Source organism: Anomalospiza imberbis, chromosome 16 (assembly GCF_031753505.1).
Source record: "Anomalospiza imberbis isolate Cuckoo-Finch-1a 21T00152 chromosome 16, ASM3175350v1, whole genome shotgun sequence".
Classification (NCBI taxonomy): domain Eukaryota; kingdom Metazoa; phylum Chordata; class Aves; order Passeriformes; family Viduidae; genus Anomalospiza; species Anomalospiza imberbis.
Window position 1 is genome coordinate 11,423,859 of NC_089696.1, and position 19,654 is coordinate 11,443,512.

Below are 19,654 nucleotides of genomic sequence, written 5' to 3' on the forward strand. Positions count from 1 at the left end.
AGAACTCAGCAGAATAAGATGTTCTGTTCTATTTTCAAATGTCATATATTAATTAATTAGCACAATAACAGATTTTAAAGGATTTTTAAATGTAGACCTTTAAAACAATGACTAAAGCTCCTAAAGCAATAAAGAAAACAGTGAAAATTATGATTCCACTCATATTTCTCATGAAATATCTTGAGTTTCTTAGTGGAAGTTTTGGCCACGAAAGACTTGACCTATAAACAGAAAGGCCACAAGACGATGATGGCTGAATTTGAAATAGATAGCAGGATATTCCTGCAGCTCCAACAGGAACAGCACTGTGGAGTCTGAGACAACTGCAGATTATTTACAAGTGATTTCTAATCACAGTCTAAGGAAAAATGTGTTTAGTCCCATCCTCCCTGCAGAACACCAAAGAGATCTCCTCTCAAGAAACACACGAGCATAGCATGAGTTGCTAAAAAACACTCAGCAAGTTATCTCCCACCAATGTGCTGCATCACACACAGCCCTTTTTCCTCAGGATTTTTAGCCACAATTACTCAGATCCTATGGACTGCCAATAGACATTAATCACACCATTAAAGATGGCTATTTCAGACAACAACCAGCTGAAGGAAGGGATAATTGTTTTGGCAATGCAATTCTGAGAAGACAGACATGTCTTGAGCTTACAGTTTTATTAGATTTGTGCAATCCTGACACTTGCCATGAATAAAGAACTTATTTGGGGTTACAGGAATACACTTTCCCAATCATCGTTGTTGCTTATTCTGTTTTTTTAGGAATAAGATCCTTTCCCCTCCTCCATCCTTCCAATACAGGGATCACATTTTTGGTCAAGTCTATGGTAGCAGCCTTTCTGCTACCCCTGCAGAACACAAATCAAGAAAGTCTTTGTGCAGAAGCTTATAATAATAAACAAACAGCAATAGCAAATGCCTGCTCATGCATCCTCCAAAGTAATTTGCTTCTAAGTGATCACACTGAGTACTATACAGTGAAATCTAGAAAAGACCAGATTACTATAGCATTAAGAAACCAATATTTACTCAACCTGAAACAATCTATTGCATGTTTAAAACCAAATTACAAACCTAAAATACCTGATGAGTTCCCTACTGCTGATATTTTGGGACAGGCTTATGAACTGTTCCTGAAATTACTAAATTTAAACATACTTCTTACTTTAAATGCAAAGCAGTCTCCCAGCTGAAAAAACTGCACATTTATTCCCAAAGCTTTTTCTTTTTTTTTTTTAAACAGTAACTCAGTACAAAGTAATATTTACAGAAATGTCATACAACTTCCAAGTGTTTATGTACACAACATGCTTTCTGCAAGCCATCATCTCGCAATAACTCACTACTGTGGCTTATCCATGGACCAAAGGATCTCAGCTCAACGTGTCTTTTTGTTTTTTTATTTCAAAGAACATAATCACCCAGTAAATAAAACCTTTTCTAGAGTGTAGAGGAAAAAGGGAATGGGAGCAAGAATTTTTATACAACTCCTTTACTTTTTATCTCTCGTCGCTCACAAACTGTTTCATTGCTGAGTTGAAGGAAAAGATTCCATATGCCTTTCTAAAACACTGGACTGATGACAACTATGAGATTTAAAAACCTGTTTATCACAGTTGCTTACAATCTTTGCTGTAATAGTCTATATAAAGTTTCCAGACATGAAAAGTCCAATATTAGGAAAAGCTCACAGAAAAGAGGAGAGAGGGAATAATCAAAAAAATCCCTGAAACCATTAACTGCTTTTGAAAATAATACTTTAGCACAAGATTGCCTTGAACGCACAGGGTATAACTGAATATCTAGAAACAAAATAAATGCAAACAGCACAATCTGCTGTTAGCACCAATCTGGACCTGATGCAACTGAAAGCTTCCCTTAGCTGTGTAAAAAGGTATGAGAAAAAGAATTATGTGAGACCTCTTTAACATGTTAAAGAGATGCTGTAACTTTGCATTCTTTTGACAGTTTTGGGAGATACACTAAATACCGACACAACATCCACCTCTCAAAAATGCAAAGTCTGTCAGTCTGAAGATAAAGCTTGATTCATTTATGAAGAGCATTACAGGATGGGAGGGCATGTGACAGAGAATTTGAATCAATGAGTCAGGCGATCCCAGATTCTGTGCAAGGCTCTGACATAATATGGGCAAGATGCAAGAAAAGTCACCTCTCCCTTCAAAAACTTGAAAAAAATTGAGCACAAAGTTTTACAAGAAAATGCCTGTAAAATTTCAGACTAAGTATCTGTGTTTCAAACAAAATTCACTGCCTGTACAGTGCAGGCTCTAATCTTTTTTCCAGCCATCAAGTTGTGTTAGAGTATAACTGAATTTTTTCCCGTGTAAGGATTTTGCTGTATTCTCTCAGCTGTTTATTAAGACTGCAAAATGGAAAAGGTTGTCTGGACAATTTTAAATGGTTAGGATTGTCACATAAAAAATGTGTTAAACTGATGGTTTACTGTAAGTAAAAGCATGTCAAGTTCAACCCTGATTATCATTAATTCCATTGGAACTTGTTTCTGCATAACTAAAAACAAGTGAGTGTATGAAGAAGTAGGTTTGAATTTTAATAGCTACTTATGAAGGTGAACCAATGAATTAATTTGATTTTGATTGAAAACAATGAAGATAAGGGCTTGATTTGAATTTAAGGGACAGTCTCTATCCTTCCCTTTCACCCTAAGTCTTACCGTACCCATTCAGACCATCAGACAAACACTTTAAATTTTTCATCACAGAAGAGCACAGGGCCAAATTAATTGTTTAATTGTTCTTTTTTATGGTAAAACTGAAACAACATGCGATGGGGAACAAGACACTTTTAAGACATGGACACAGAACACCTTTCCCCTATACCCTTAAACTCTGCTGTCAGGGAGGTTGTGGCACATGCCCTGTTGTGTTTCAAAGAAAGACACCAGATATGAAAACCTGAACCCCCTCTATTCATATTTATAATTTAGGTGTCCTTTCTTCAACAGTATTGTCCAAACTATTTAATGCACAGTGAGTTTTAATTACAATAAACATTTAACCCTTGGGTTTGGACTTTCTTTTAGGCTTCCATTCCATCACACAGCAGCATGGTCACAGGCAGGAGCTAAGAATAAACAGCTGCATATTGATCCATCCAAGGTGCCAAGACAGGAGCAGTGCCCTCTCAGGACTGCAGACTGTGCAGGACCAGCTCTACTTTCAACTCCCTTTCTTACATGCTACTTCATTTGTTTTACATAAGTCCACTAAATGCCACTACAAAATATAAAGATGATTGTCTGAGTCTCACACAGTCACCAGCATGTCTAGAATGGCTTTTGAAACTGTTCAACCCTCGTGATAAAAACCATTTTCAAGTTTCCAACCTGTTTTCTCACATTGTTCAAACAGTCTGCTACAGGTATATACAGACATTTCAAAGTTCTAAATTAAACTACTGAGCTGTTCGTTACCCAAAAGTAAAACCCTACCTTCTCAAAATAAATATTTAATGCAGAAGGGTAAGCCTTTCCAAAGCAGCAAATTTGCTTAAAAGTCCCAGTTCACTTGACTTGCAAGCAAAATCACTGAAAAGGTTTAAGACCTTTTCAAATTGCATTCAGTGTGTTTTCTGGAAGGGTTTTTTAAAAACTGTGGGGAGAAAAAAAGACATAGTAGAGAAACAGAAAAATTACTCGGATACTGTTAAATTATCCTTGGAATTGGAGTTAAGGCGATTTTTACAGAAAGAGCTCAGTGGCAGAATTGCCTAATAGTGCTGGAGATAGATTTGTTTTCTGCCTCAGCAGCAGAAATATTTCCTTTCCCAGGCATTCCTTCAATAGAAACAGTAATATAATGGCAAATAAGATTTTCTTCCTTTCATTCTCTCTCCATTCAGAACTACAAAAGAGAAATAGCCTGTACCTGACTACAGAAACCTTTTAACTCTTGTGCTCCAGAGAAGTGCACACAGCAAACTGAGAAAAAACCCAAGCAAACAGCTCACTTAAACAACTGATAGTATTCCAAATATCCACCTGACACCACCTTGAGTGTCAGGGTGGGAAGAAGACACAGTGATGTGTGGGGGAACTTCATTTATAAACTTGATTGTCTTCCAAAGATATAAAGTCAGAATAATTACTTCTGGTATTACAAGCTCATTCTCTGGGAGAGTGAGAAACCTGACATGTTATTTTCTTATGCTAATGAAAGCTGCCTGCTGATGGATGACACTGTCAGAGTGTTGTGGGATCAGAAGCCCAGCCTTGCTGGCAGAGGTGCTGCTGGAGCTGGCACAGGACCAAACCTCCATTGAGTATCCTCAGCCCAAAACAAGGGGTCCATGAGGACCCATGGAAAACTGCCCCTGACCCTGCTGATCTGGGCTCTTCTTGACTCTTACTGAGTGAGACTTCTTGGATCTTGGCCAGAGATTTTGTTCCAAAACCTACTGGATCAGGACAGTTGGCTGCTCCTATTCTAAGCTCAAACTAGATCATGACTTAATCTAGACAAATGTGAAGAAGACAACCATAGTTTAAGCAAAGGATGGTAAATTTCACAATTTAAAAAAACCCAACTTCACAAGTTTATTAAAAGATGTCTTTGGAGTACAGGCTTGAAAGTCACGAAAGACGGGACTTCTGTAATAAAACAGTGAAAAGCTTATCTATTACAAAGATAATTTGGAAAAAAAAATTAGCCAGTGAGGTGCATGAAGGCTCCTAAGCTCACAAAAAGCCCATGACCAATTTTAATGACCTCTGTATTCAAGTTCAGTACAGCAGTTCTGTAACCAATTCGTTATTTTACAAGTGGGTAAGGATGAATAACTCCCCTTCAGGATTCAGTCCACAGCATAAAGGTGGGATGGAATGACAGTAACTAAAAGCATGTATTTTCCACAGATACTTCAGATTTTCTATTCTCCTTACCTAACCACTCTGCTCCTTTTTAAGCAATGCAGCTCTAAGCCCTCAGTACATTCTCTGAACAGCTTTGACATCTTTCAAACTCGGAGATGGTAGGAAGAGCTGTCTGCCCTTATGTATATGCTATTTGCAATAGCCTGGTTTACAGATGCAAATTATTAAGATAATGCTGCAAAATTTAATAAAACACTGGTTGATGATCTTCTGTTTGATGTCCTACAGAACTCCTGTGGGATTCAATTAGAAATAGGTAAATGCATTCAAAGACAGAGTCTGGTTCCCCTGTCAAATACCTTCATGCTTGTACCCTCGATATTTCAGGCAGGTTCTAAAAGTCAAAAGATTAATTTTCTGTTCTAATTACTTGTTGGATGTAACAGACAAGCATTTTCCAAGTATTTATTAATCTGTGTGGCTTTGATCTAATACCCAAGAGCCATTTTATCTATGCTGTAATTCATTAACATACATAAATATACACTGATATCCTCCATGTAGTTCACAACATTGCATCTAAACACAGAAGGCATTTTGAATGAGAAAACTTCTCATTTCTCATTCATACTACAGAAGCAGCCATCACCCCTCTTTTATCTGCACCAAAACATTGGGGCTTTTTTTTAATTTTTGAATCTATTTCATCAACACACAAAAAGTCATATTTTATAAAAATCATTATACCAGACTCCCACCTTGTTTAAACAAGCAGCAGCATTTCATCAAGGACAGAGCTGATTTTTAGAATAAGCATAATTTAAATATCCAAATCTGTGCCATTTTAGGGTTTTTGAGCCAATTAACATGAACAAAACAGTAGCAAGAGCAATAAAGAGGAAGCAACAAACCCACAAGAATCAGGCCTGCATTAATACATTATGCTGTACACTCTTCCAAGTTTCAAGCCCTGTGAAGAATAATTGCCTTTGAATGCCCATTTCTCTGTTCTTTATCCTGTATCAGAATGCAGCAAACATCCTGTCAAGCTTACAAGTTAATTTCTTGCCAAGTGAATGCATTTTGCAAATTCAAACATGTTAGCAGGATTTTTTTTTTAACTTAAGTTACACATATTTTGAGGTTTTGTGCCAAGTTTTCTATATTCAACAATTTGGGCCTTTTCCAGCAATTTTCATTGATGATGTCTCTCTCTGTGAGAAGTCATCAATCCAGAACCAGAATAAAATTATCATTGAAACAGGCTAAAAAACAGTGTTCTCACTGGAATGGAGCTGGGTGACACAGTCAAGCAGATCTTGCCTTTGCTCCTTCAACAACTGAACACTCAACAAAATCAACCCACAAGTGGGAATCCTGTCTTGAATTTCAGTTTTGTTAAGGTATTGGTAGTTAAGGCAGGAAAGCAAGGATTTATACTGGAAATCCAAGAGGAGCCACCAAGGAAGGTCTCACCAGCAAGCAGAGAATGAGGGCTGAGAGGAAACAGCAAGTACGTGCTCCAAGCAGAGAAGGAAGAATTTCCCCTCTTAACAGCAAAGAAGGGACAGTTCTGTTTCACCACCAAACTCCCTATCAATTTAATACCCTGGCTTTATTAATAAAACTAGGGAATTAACTTTGAATGGATACAGATTAAGGCAAATACCAAGAATTAGCATGAAACTCTTGCTGGCTAATACGTAATGAAGAATGCACAATTCCTTTAAACACAAGTAAGAAATACACTACATATTGTTTATACCAAACACAGTTGGGGACGTGAGCCTTTTGCCTGGGAAAACCATCTTCAAAGTAGCAACTGTTTTCCCAGCTGTGAATACTCTTTCCTGGGAAATCTATTCGTACCATTACAAAAATAATTTTCAAAGGAATGTAAAATTATTCAGCCTAATCCATGCATATCCATATTTCAGACACGATTCTGTACCTTCTTAGACATGTCTGTTTACAAAAGGCCTACTATTCTCTATAAACACTACATGGGTGTCACAATTAAATTTACCCCCTTTTTAAAATAAATTAATGAATGGTTAATTTAATAAAATAATCTGAAGCAACTCTATCAATATTCTGATGAAGAAGTGTTAGCAGGAAACAAATGTTTCAGTCCCATAACCAGCTGCCCTCAAAGTTTGTTATTTTGTGGTTGGTTGTTTTTTTTTAAATTTTCCTAATTTGAGAAATATTGCATAGATAAGAAAGCAGATAAACCAAGCAAGATGTCATACAGTAAGCCATAACTGCCACATGGATTTAGAGCTTTGTAATTATTTCCTGTAACTATCAGGCAGCCACCAGACAGAGAGGCACTGAGAGCCAGTGGGCCAGCAAACTTGTCTCTGTGCAAGTAAAAAAACCCCAAACAAATAACCCAAAAATAAACATTCAACAGAAAAGTAGCCCAAAGCAAAGAGAAACAGGCCCAACATTTTAATTATAGACTGACAAAACCCAGCACAATAATATCCATGCTGACATTTAACTTGGCCATTTTGAGAAACAGCTCCCATTCCCCCTTTATCTCTGGGAAACTGCTTTCTGCTGATGTATCAAGGCACAGGGGGAGATGGAGGGATGGGGGAAGATGAAAGATTATGTCATCTTCTCTTCATAACATGGACAAAACTCTATTTGCATATTAAAGATACTTTAAAATTGGTCCAAAAACCCAGTATGAGACGAGTTTCTTATTTTAGGACGTTATGCTAAATAAAATTAACTTTTTGGAATTTGTTTCCTTTTTTTTCTTTTATTATTTAAGATTTTTACATATTCCTTGAACAAAAATCAATAACCTCAGATAACACTAATGCTTACAACAGAGGATTAAGCAAAACCAAACAAGTGCAGGAAAAGTGGACAGTGGAATTGCAATGCAAACAGATTCCAAAATATACTTTTAATGTATATAAAATACAGTTAATGCTGGTAGCCTGGTAATCAGAAGCAAATCCTGCAACATCACACTAAGTTGTTAACTTCATGGCATTTTTTCAGGATGGGAAAATATAAACCAAGTTATTTTGATGGTTACAAGATAAGCTTCCCATTAATTAGAAAAATAAATTAAGGGAACAATAAAGGATTACTGAGTTTGTTTGCAAATCATCCACAACTCATTATTTCAAGAACAGGCTTTGGGATGAATTAGTGGGTTGTCAAACAAATAAATACACTGTCTGATGATAGCTTTACAGTATCTGCTGGATCAGTTTGCACCAATGTCTGGTTTGCATTCATTAAACATTCAAATTACTACCCCAGTTACCTGATTACAAGCAGCATTAGAGATCATATCAAAGTAGCATTCCCAGTCATTCCACCGAGCTCATGCCCAAAATGTTTATCTCCACAGCTTAAACATAATTTTAATGGGGTTTTCCACTGCTACAACCAAACAGTGATTTTAAAGGAGCTTTTTTTTTTTTTCTGGTTTGCTTTGCAGCTTAAGAATTCTATATTGCTCTTTATGATAACCTCCAAAAAGCCAAATAGAAAAACCCTTTACAACTTTTGCCTTTTTCCATTTAGTAAACAGATCTTACTGTTTGGGCACCTGCACACTTTGATGAAAAAAACACTATGAGCTACTTGTTTATTTGCCATTGTTTGTAGTATCTGTATGGAATCTCAGAAATTAAATTCCTTTCCCACTGATCCTGCCTTTATCTGAGGAAAATGTTGATTCCTCCTCCTCCAACCACTTGCAATGCTGGAGATAACAAGGAAGTACAAGGAAACACCCACTGGCTGTATGGGCATTACCTAAAGTACCCTTCAACCATGAACAGGGGATTTGATTTATAAAGATTGATCTTCCCTTAGTCATTGTAATTTTCCTTGAAGTTACGACGCTCACTAGACTAAATTGGGAAGGAACAGGAAATTAATATTGTTTTCTATGGATTATGAATTTTGCATCTTGCCTAATAGATGTTCTGTTCTGAAAGAATTTCCTACTGTTCTGCAGAAAGCCAGCAGCTCTGCAAACAGCACTGCAGCAACGAGGTCTGCCCGTAAATGTCAAATCCTTTGACACAGTGAGGTTGTTCTGAGCAGAACCCAAACAGCCCTGGGAAACAAAGCAACCACATGCTGTTCCCTACCTACAGAGCTGCAACTGGAAGCACTGATGCTCCAGAACGCTTTGAGGCAGCTGGAAGTTTGAAAGCTGGAGAAATCCACAATCAGAAGCAAAACAGGGGTAATTGCAAAGAAACAAAGGGTTCTGTTATTTCAAGATGACACGTTAACAATACTGCAAAATTTTTTTTTTATTAGAGAACTGAAACAAAACTAACTTGTAAGGAAAGACTCACCAGGCAGTTGTTACCTAAGAAGCCAATAGTCAGCTTCAAACCACCAGTCTAGATGGCACACTTTAAATCTCTTTTCTTCATACCCATGTTACAGTTTGAAAGGAAAAACTTAAACATTCTGATAGTTCAACATGTAAGTATGTTAGCAAACTATAAAAGTCATTATAAAAAATGTAAAACTCATGTCTATTGATTAAAAAAATATATGCTTAAGATGTGTGATAAGTTCAAGTAGGTAAATAGAGCAGTAACATTAGGAGAATCAGAAAAACATGAAAGACTGAATTAAGTTTTTAAGCTTATTTAAACTTTAAAACTCAGCTCCACTGGAGATGTCTTATTTAGAGCTCTGTGGTTCTAAGATCACTCACAAAAACATTCATATTGGTCTTGAATTGCTTATTACTATTTAGTGTAAACAGAAGAAATTGAGTAGATGAAAATCAATAAAACATCAAGATTACTCTGAAAGGTCAAGCTGTTCCAAGAAAAAATGCCTTAGTCTAAGGCTGGCAGGAATTTTTGAAATAAATTTCTTGAAGGAACAATCAGTGTACATTAAATCCAGTCCCTGAAAACACACTTCAACCTGCCTCCAGCTCTATAACAAAATCAATTAGACATTTGTATTTTCCACTTTGGAAATTATACTTGCTGTACTAGAATTGAAAAAACAAAAAACAACAAAAAAAACACCAAAACAAAAACACAAACAAACAAACAAATAAAACTAAATCACAGGAATGTGACTTAATGAGCTAGTGAAACCTCTGTCCCACCAAAAACTCTTTCTACCACACAGGAGACTCCTTAGGAAAAACTGGAGCCTACCCATCCTTACTTTCAGAATGCCAGGAAGAGTTTCCTTTAATTCAGTTACTGCATTAAAAGCCAATCACAGCTCATCAGAATCCAGGCACCATGATTCAGGAATTGCTGTAGATCCAGCAAAATTCCAGCTTATTTTAAAATAACAAAAATCAAATTAATAAAGGTGCAGAAAAAACCTTCTCAGCAGATGCCTCTTGTGTTCCAAATTTCTTACTGTGATCTGACTGAGCATCACCCCAGAGCTCCTCCTGATCTTCCCGTTCCCACAGAGCAGTTTTACCTTGTTCTCTGTTACACTTTCCATGCTGACAAGATTTGATGACCAAAAGCACTTTAAGGCATAAATGCCAGTGTGCCTTAACGAAGCATTTCACACAAAACTGGGAGTACTTACGCTGAGCAACAATCAAACTGCCAAGCAATTACATTTCTTTAACCACTTCTGAAGTGAAATTGTTTAAGATCTGCCTTGTGTTTTTCATTCTTAACAGCTATTTCGAAGATAAATTTTAAAGAAAGAAGTTTATTAACTTAGACTTTCCTCTATCAACAGTTACAGTTTATAAAGCTGATGCCAAGAAGTGGCTTGTCATAGACCTTTTATGGCATTCCCTAAAACTCACTAGATACATGTTCAAGCCACCCACTGGCATCAACTTTTATGATTCCAAGAACTGTTGTGTTTGGTGGTGTTCCCTAACAGCATTAAGGATTCTTCCTTCTATTACTCTTTGTTCTTTCTTTCACAGTCCTACAGTCTGCACAGCCCTCAACACTCATCTGGGTGTTGTAGGAACTGAACACTGGACATCAGATGGTCCAAAAAGGCCCCACTAGCCAGGAGCTTGAAGCCCACCTCCACTGTTTGGCAGTTTTACATTAAATTACAGACATTAAATTTATCACAGACAATAAAATTTTCATTTTGACATTTCAATTTCACCCTGTTTTGTCCTGGATAATTATTTTCACTCAAATTTAATTACAGCACAGCAAATCCACAGTCCGTAATATAAAGAGAACCATTCCCTCTTATGAAGCTATAAGGACAAAATTTCCTATTTTTGCTTTGACAAAGATGCAGTCTTTTCTTACTTAGGAACATTTCTGCTGAGTTCAAAACTGCAAAATTGTACAGACCTCTGAATAGCTTCTGCCAATAGGTTGGCTTTTTTATATTAAGCTTCCCAAACTCTAAATGTAATACCTAGAGACTCTTATGAATGCAAAAGTTCTTCAGATATGTTCTTGCCAATGAGCTGAAATAAAGTCTAATAACAAAATAAGTACTAATTCTTAGTTATATGAGCTCCACTGAACTACATATGTCATGATAAAGGAAGTAACAAGAAGCTTTCACTTATATTTTATGTTAGGCCAGGAAACATAAGAGAATTAAGACCATGGCTTCTCAAGGTGTTCCTCAAGAATTCCTGAGGAAAAAAACCTGCTTTCCCTCTGTACTTCTTGAATTGCTTTACAGTTCTTTGATCCTCATTCCACAGTAACCACTAAAAATATCAGAACTGAATTGTCATTGAATTATGCATAATTTCCACCACAAAAACAAACAAACAAAAAAAAACCACACCAAAAATCTTCCAACTCCAAGTTCCTACTGAAGTAATAGATTGAGATTGCTAATTTTATTCTCATAAAATAATTCATAAAACATTCAGGAATACAAAGAGACTGCTGACACCTTCTGGCCACTTGACATTCTGTCCAAAAACCAGGAGAATTTCCAAGAAAACATCTTTCAATGTTTTCCCAGGCACTCAGGATCACATGAAGACTGAAGCTCCACTGAGATTGCCGTATGACAGCTCCTCACTTGGTTCACCTTTCACCCACACCCATTCTCTGTTTTTCAAGAACACCCAAAACAGAGATCACTTCTCTGCCTGCTACGAACGCACCCAGATCTGGCTCAATTTATCTTTTCCTTTTAGTTTTCACTCTAGGTATACTGCATCCAAGGAAGCACTGCAGCTGCAGTGTTCAGAACTGCAACTCATGTTCAGAACAGAATCTACAGCAACAACAAATCCATTTTGTATTGAATTAAAGAGCCAAACCTGCAGCTTTTGCTTCTTCTTCTTCGGTTTGGTTTCCAATTCCAGCTCGTCCTTTTGGGCCACATGTTGCTTCATCTTTTTTCTTTTTTCTGCCTTCTTTTCCTTTTTTTCCACAATCATTTTTGGCATTCTAAAATGCTGTTCTGTAACAGAAACCACCAAGCTGCAGTTAGAACCTTTTCTTAATATTAACTATCAGTCTCATATACAGACAGTTATACTATAACTACACTGGTATGGTAATTATTTGTGACTAGCTAACTATGAAATGTATGTCTGCACTGAAATTTGATTCATTTTGGAGAAAGTTCATGTTTCCTTTAGGAATACACTGTAGTTAAGGTACTGTAAAACTCAAATGCCATTCCCCTGGAGGAATCCCCACACCTTTTGTCCTCTGAGGCACTGTGTGGAAAATGCCTCAGCGCTATTCCTGGTAGGAATTCCCCATAATTAGGCTGTGCTTTCTGCAGGTTAGAACACACCCACTGAACTGTTTGATCAGCTGTCTACTTCAGATAACACCCCATCATCTCAAAACTCATTCACATGACTGTTAGTCATCTCATTAATATGCACATGTGCGCACTCACAAGCAAAAAGTAAGGTTATTTGATTACTAAACAATCAAAACAACTAGTTTCAAATGACTAGTTCTGGTTAAACTGCAAGCTTTTCTGTTTTCATTTAGGTTAATGGGGTAAAACTATGCTTAAAGAATTGTCTCCCTAGCTTTATCTTTAATTTTAGACTGAAATAAGGGTGAAAGTGAACAGGAGTTGCAGACAACACTTCAGCTGGTTCTGAAAGCAAGTCTAGTTGTAATTCCGTACTGTTTCTTTGCCAGAACACCTGATTCAAGTGGCTTTACCCAGCTGCCCCAACACTGTCACTTTCAGTGTCACTTTCACTGCACGGGCAAATGTGTTCACATCCCAGCACAAACACACCCGTGTTCACACCCCAGCACACACACCCGTGTTCACATCCCAGCACAAACACACCCGTGTTCACATCCCTGCACACACACACCCGTGTTCACATCCCAGCACACACACACCCGTGTTCACACCCCAGCACAAACACACCCGTGTTCACATCCCTGCACACACACACCCGTGTTCACATCCCAGCACAAACACACCCGTGTTCACATCCCTGCACACACACCCGTGTTCACATCCCAGCACACACACCCGTGTTCACATCCCTGCACACACACACCCGTGTTCACACCCCAGCACAAACACACCCGTGTTCACATCCGTGCACACACACCCGTGTTCACATCCCAGCACACACACACCCGTGTTCACATCCCTGCACACACACACCCGTGTTCACATCCCTGCCCACACACCCGTGTTCACATCCCTGCACACACACACCCGTGTTCACATCCAGCACACACACACCCGTGTTCACATCCAGCACAAACACACCCGTGTTCACATCCCTGCACACACACACCCGTGTTCACATCCAGCACACACACACCCGTGTGCACATCCCTGCACAAACACACCCGTGTTCACATCCCAGCACAAACACACCCGTGTTCACATCCCAGCACACACACACCCGTGTTCACATCCCAGCACAAACACACCCGTGTTCACATCCCAGCACACACACCCGTGTTCACATCCCAGCACACACACACCCGTGTTCACACCCCAGCACAAACACACCCGTGTTCACACCCCAGCACAAACACACCCGTGTTCACATCCCTGCACACACACACCCGTGTTCACATCCCAGCACAAACACACCCGTGTTCACATCCCAGCACAAACACACCCGTGTTCACATCCCTGCACACACACCCGTGTTCACATCCCTGCACACACACACCCGTGTTCACATCCCAGCACAAACACACCCGTGTTCACATCCCAGCACAAACACACCCGTGTTCACATCCCAGCACACACACACCCGTGTTCACATCCCTGCACACACACCTGTGTTCACATCCCAGCACACACACACCCGTGTTCACATCCCTGCACACACACCCGTGTTCACATCCCTGCACACACACCCGTGTTCACATCCCAGCACACACACCCGTGTTCACATCCCTGCACACACACACCCGTGTTCACATCCAGCACACACACACCCGTGTTCACATCCAGCACAAACACACCCGTGTTCACATCCCTGCACACACACACCCGTGTTCACATCCCAGCACACACACACCCGTGTTCACATCCCAGCACAAACACACCCGTGTTCACATCCCTGCACACACACCCGTGTTCACATCCCTGCACACACACACCTGTGTTCACACCCCAGCACGCACACACCCGTGTTCACACCCCAGCACGCACACACCCGTGTTCACACCCCTGCACACACACACCCGTGTTCACACCCCAGCACAAACACACCCGTGTTCACATCCCAGCACAAACACACCCGTGTTCACACCCCAGCACACACACCCGTGTTCACATCCGTGCACACACACCCGTGTTCACATCCCTGCACACACACCCGTGTTCACATCCCTGCACACACACCCGTGTTCACATCCCTGCACACACACACCCGTGTTCACAACCCTGCACACACACACCCGTGTTCACATCCCAGCACAAACACACCCGTGTTCACACCCCAGCACAAACACACCCGTGTTCACACCCCAGCACACACACACCCGTGTTCACATCCCAGCACAAACACACCTGTGTTCACATCCCAGCACACACACCCGTGTTCACATCCCAGCACACACACCCGTGTTCACATCCCAGCACAAACACACCCGTGTGCACATCCCAGCACAAACACACCCGTGTTCACATCCCTGCACACACACCCATGTTCACATCCCAGCACACACACCCGTGTTCACATCCCAGCACAAACACACCCGTGTTCACATCCCAGCACACACACCCGTGTTCACATCCCAGCACACACACCCGTGTTCACATCCCAGCACACACACCCGTGTTCACATCCCAGCAGAGCCCGTGTGCACATCCCTGCACACACACACCCGTGTTCACACCCCAGCACACACACCCGTGTTCACATCCCAGCACAAACACACCCATGTTCACATCCCAGCACAAACACACCCGTGTTCACATCCCTGCACACACACACCCGTGTTCACATCCCTGCACACACACACCCGTGTTCACACCCCAGCACACACACACCCGTGTTCACATCCCTGCACAAACACACCCGTGTTCACATCCCTGCACACACACCCGTGTTGACATCCCAGCACAAACACACCCGTGTTCACATCCCAGCACACACACACCCGTGTTCACATCCCTGCACACACACACCCGTGTTCACACCCCAGCACACACACCCGTGTTGACATCCCAGCACAAACACACCCGTGTTCACATCCCTGCACAAACACACCCGTGTTCACATCCCAGCACACACACACCCGTGTTCACATCCCAGCACAAACACACCCGTGTTCACACCCCAGCACACACACCTGTGTTCACATCCCTGCACACACACCTGTGTTCACATCCCTGCACACACACCGTGTTCACATCCCAGCACACACACCCGTGTTCACACCCCAGCACAAACACACCCGTGTTCACATCCCAGCACACACACACCCGTGTTCACATCCCTGCACACACACACCCGTGTTCACATCCCAGCACACACACACCATGTTCACACCCCAGCACACACACACCCGTGTTCACATCCCAGCACACACACACCATGTTCACACCCCAGCACACACACACCCGTGTTCACATCCCAGCACAAACACACCCGTGTTCACACCCCAGCACAAACACACCCGTGTTCACATCCCAGCACAAACACACCCGTGTTCACATCCCTGCACACACACACCCGTGTTCACATCCCTGCACACACACACCCGTGTTCACATCCCTGCACACACACCGTGTTCACATCCCAGCACACACACCCGTGTTCACATCCCTGCACACACACCCGTGTTCACACCCCAGCACAAACACACCCGTGTTCACATCCCAGCACACACACACCCGTGTTCACATCCCTGCACACACACACCCGTGTTCACATCCCAGCACACACACACCCGTGTTCACATCCCAGCACAAACACACCCGTGTTCACACCCCAGCACACACACCTGTGTTCACATCCCTGCACACACACCTGTGTTCACATCCCTGCACACACACCGTGTTCACATCCCAGCACACACACCCGTGTTCACACCCCAGCACAAACACACCCGTGTTCACATCCCAGCACACACACCCGTGTTCACATCCCTGCACACACACACCCGTGTTCACATCCCAGCACACACACACCATGTTCACACCCCAGCACACACACACCCGTGTTCACACCCCAGCACAAACACACCCGTGTGCACATCCCAGCACAAACACACCCGTGTTCACATCCCTGCACACACACCCGTGTGCACATCCCAGCACACACACCCGTGTTCACATCCCTGCACACACACCCGTGTTCACATCCCAGCACAAACACACCGTGTTCACATCCCTGCACACACCCGTGTTCACATCCCAGCACACACACACCCGTGTTCACATCCCTGCACAAACACACCCGTGTTCACATCCCAGCACACACACACCCGTGTTCACATCCCTGCACACACACACCCGTGTTCACATCCCAGCACAAACACACCCGTGTTCACATCCCTGCACACACACACCGTGTTCACATCCCTGCACACACACACCCGTGTTCACATCCCTGCACACACACACCCGTGTTCACACCCCAGCACACACACACCCGTGTTCACATCCCTGCACACACACACCGTGTTCACACCCCAGCACACACACACCCGTGTTCACATCCCTGCACACACACCCGTGTTCACATCCCAGCACAAACACACCCGTGTTCACATCCCAGCACACACACACCCGTGTTCACATCCCTGCACAAACACACCCGTGTTCACATCCCTGCACACACACACCCGTGTTCACATCCCAGCAGAGCCCGTGTTCACATCCCTGCACACACACCCGTGTTCACATCCCAGCACACACACACCCGTGTTCACATCCCAGCACACACACACCCGTGTTCACATCCCTGCACACTCCCGTGTGCGCCGCAGCCTCCTCAGCCACCCCCGCGCATGTGGCCGGGCCTGGCCGGGCCGGGCCTCCCCGCCCCTCCCGCAGCCCCGTGCGGGCAGGGGGACCCGCGGAGGAGCCGCCGCCACCGCGGGGGGACCCCGGGCTGCGCCCCCGCCCGTCCCACACGCACCTCCCGCAGCCGCCGGCCCGGCACATTCAACTGAGCACCACGCTTGGCGCCACCGCCCGCCCCCTGCCTCTCATTGGCTACGCGGGGAGAATGGCGGCATCTGGTTGGCTGCCAATCTGTCAATCACCCCGGTGGCCAATAGGAAGCCCCGCTTGGAGTTAAAGCGCCCACCGGGAACACGTGTGCTGCGGAGCGCTCCGCCGGCTTCTGGCGGCGCGGGTGACGTCATCTTCTCGCGCCGAGCTCCGCCCGTGGCCCCGCCCTTTTGCCCGGGAGGTTCCCGGAATCGGGACCGGCCCGGATTGTCCCGGGGCCTGGCCGGGAGCCGCCCGGGACCTGGCCCGGATTGTCCCGGGGACCGGCCCCGATTGTCCCGGGGCCTGGCCGGGACCCGCCCGGGAGCCGCCCGGGGCCTGGCCCGGATTGTCCCGGGGCCTGGCCGGGAGCCGCCCGGGGCCTGGCCCGCATTGTCCCGGGGCCAGCCCGGCGCTCCCCGTGGCAGCCGAGTGCTGCCGGTCACAGCAGGCTGGCCTGGGCGCCGCTGCGGACACACTGAGATGGGGCTCGCTGGAGAACGGCTCCCGTCCCTTCCAACCCGCAGGTCCTAAAGGCTCCAGATCCCGAAAGATCCTGAGGTGTGAGACAGCAGTACCCGTGTCCCGATGGAAGGCGTGGGAAGAGGCCGCGGGTGTGGTTTGACAGATGCAGAAAACACCTCCGAAGACAAGTCCCAGGAAGCAGATCGGTTTCCATGTTTTCATTTTCTATAAATACCCCATGCACAAACTTTTCCAAGTCTCCTTGGTAATTTAAAGGCCAGAATTTTTACTACATACACACACATAGATGACACATTATTTTTCAGGACAACCTGAGGCAGGGTTGTTGTTTCCCTTTGCTTGGATCCCAGCAGCAGCTGAGATGCTGGCTGTGGGAGCAGATGCTGCTGGCAAACATGTCCCTGTACCCTTTCAGGCACTGATGGGAAAGGGACAACCTCTGCTTTCCTCCTCTTCCACCTCCTCCCCACACCCAGGTGCCCTCCTATCGGAAAATCAGGCGACCTCCAACTCAGGGAAGAAATGAGGATGTCTGGCTCCAGATCAGAAGGCTGAAGGATTGCTTTATTAAAACTATACTATATTGCATTAATATACTATTTAAGGAGATACTGTACTATCTTACATACTTCTTAACTTACCTGTCTAACTAACAACTGACTCTCTGCTGAGCCCGAGCCACAGCTGGATCCCACTGGTCACTGAACCCTAACAACCTTCACCAGGATCCAACCCAGCAATCACTGCAGGTGAACAATCTCCACACCACATTTCCACATTTCCATGGGGAAAACAAAGGAGCAGAGATAAAGATTGTTTTCTCTTCTCTCTGTGCTTCTCCTGAGAGACTGAATTGTCTCTCTGTCCAGAGAATGGGAATGTCACACCCTCCTGCCCCCAGCCATCACTGCTGGGCTGGGAGAGCCTCTCTTCCCTGGGCTGTTTCCTCACACCACGGTCAGGACCTGGAATCCCCTTCCTAAAGCACCAGTGGGGTGCACGGCATCGTTTGGGAATGGGTGGCTGGTTAGAAATTATACTCAAAAAATATAAAATATAGCAGTGTGCTAGGGATGAGTCAGGCTGTAGGCGCACACAGGATAATCAGAGGGTGGTGGTACCTAAAACTAAAGCTGTAATTTGAGCTTTTGCTCCAATATGGATAAGCAAAGAATAATTTTCTATGTTTAGACTTCCTAAAATAGACTCTGTTATTGCACATCCTATTGTGACATCCTGTGGCTAAACACAGTATTACAGATACCATCAAATCACAATCTTGACTGCAGGATTGCAAAAAATTAGATTATGTGGAGTGATCAGTGTAGCTCATATCTATTTTATGTGTACAGTTTGGCCAATTTGCTGTCATCTTCTCCAAAAACTTCTCCAGGATGAGAAATTACACTGGGCCAAACTTAAATATGGGATAGCACAGATACTTGTTCTGTGCTGGACAGAAATAACATCTGTCCTTTCTTAGGAAAGGCCTGTGACTCGAGGCATTGATTGTTTACATGCTGTCCCTGTGAAGCACCATAAATCCACATTTCCTCCTCAGGCAGCATTCCCACTCCAAGGATTAAAGTGTTCAAAAAGAGAGACAACCATCTTTGCACACCTGCAGCACCCCCAAGGATGTACAAAGCACACGCACTAACTGCGCTCCCATCTCTTACAGCATCAGCAAAGA

At 43.4% G+C, this 19,654-nt stretch overlaps 1 protein-coding gene across 1 annotated transcript in view; it reads right to left on the reverse strand.

Moving 5' to 3' along the window:
* The window catches only part of C16H7orf50 (chromosome 16 C7orf50 homolog), a 124,512-nt gene extending 106,950 nt beyond the window's left edge, over positions 1–17,562 (reverse strand). Inside the window, exons 1-2 of the mRNA XM_068207050.1 lie at positions 17,402–17,562; positions 12,119–12,261 (exon numbers count right to left, since the gene is read on the reverse strand). Of these exons, the coding sequence (XP_068063151.1) occupies positions 12,119–12,247 (129 nt within the window). The 5' untranslated portion in view covers positions 12,248–12,261; positions 17,402–17,562. The remainder of the gene's footprint in view (positions 1–12,118; positions 12,262–17,401) is intronic.
* Positions 17,563–19,654: the final 2,092 nt, after the last annotated feature.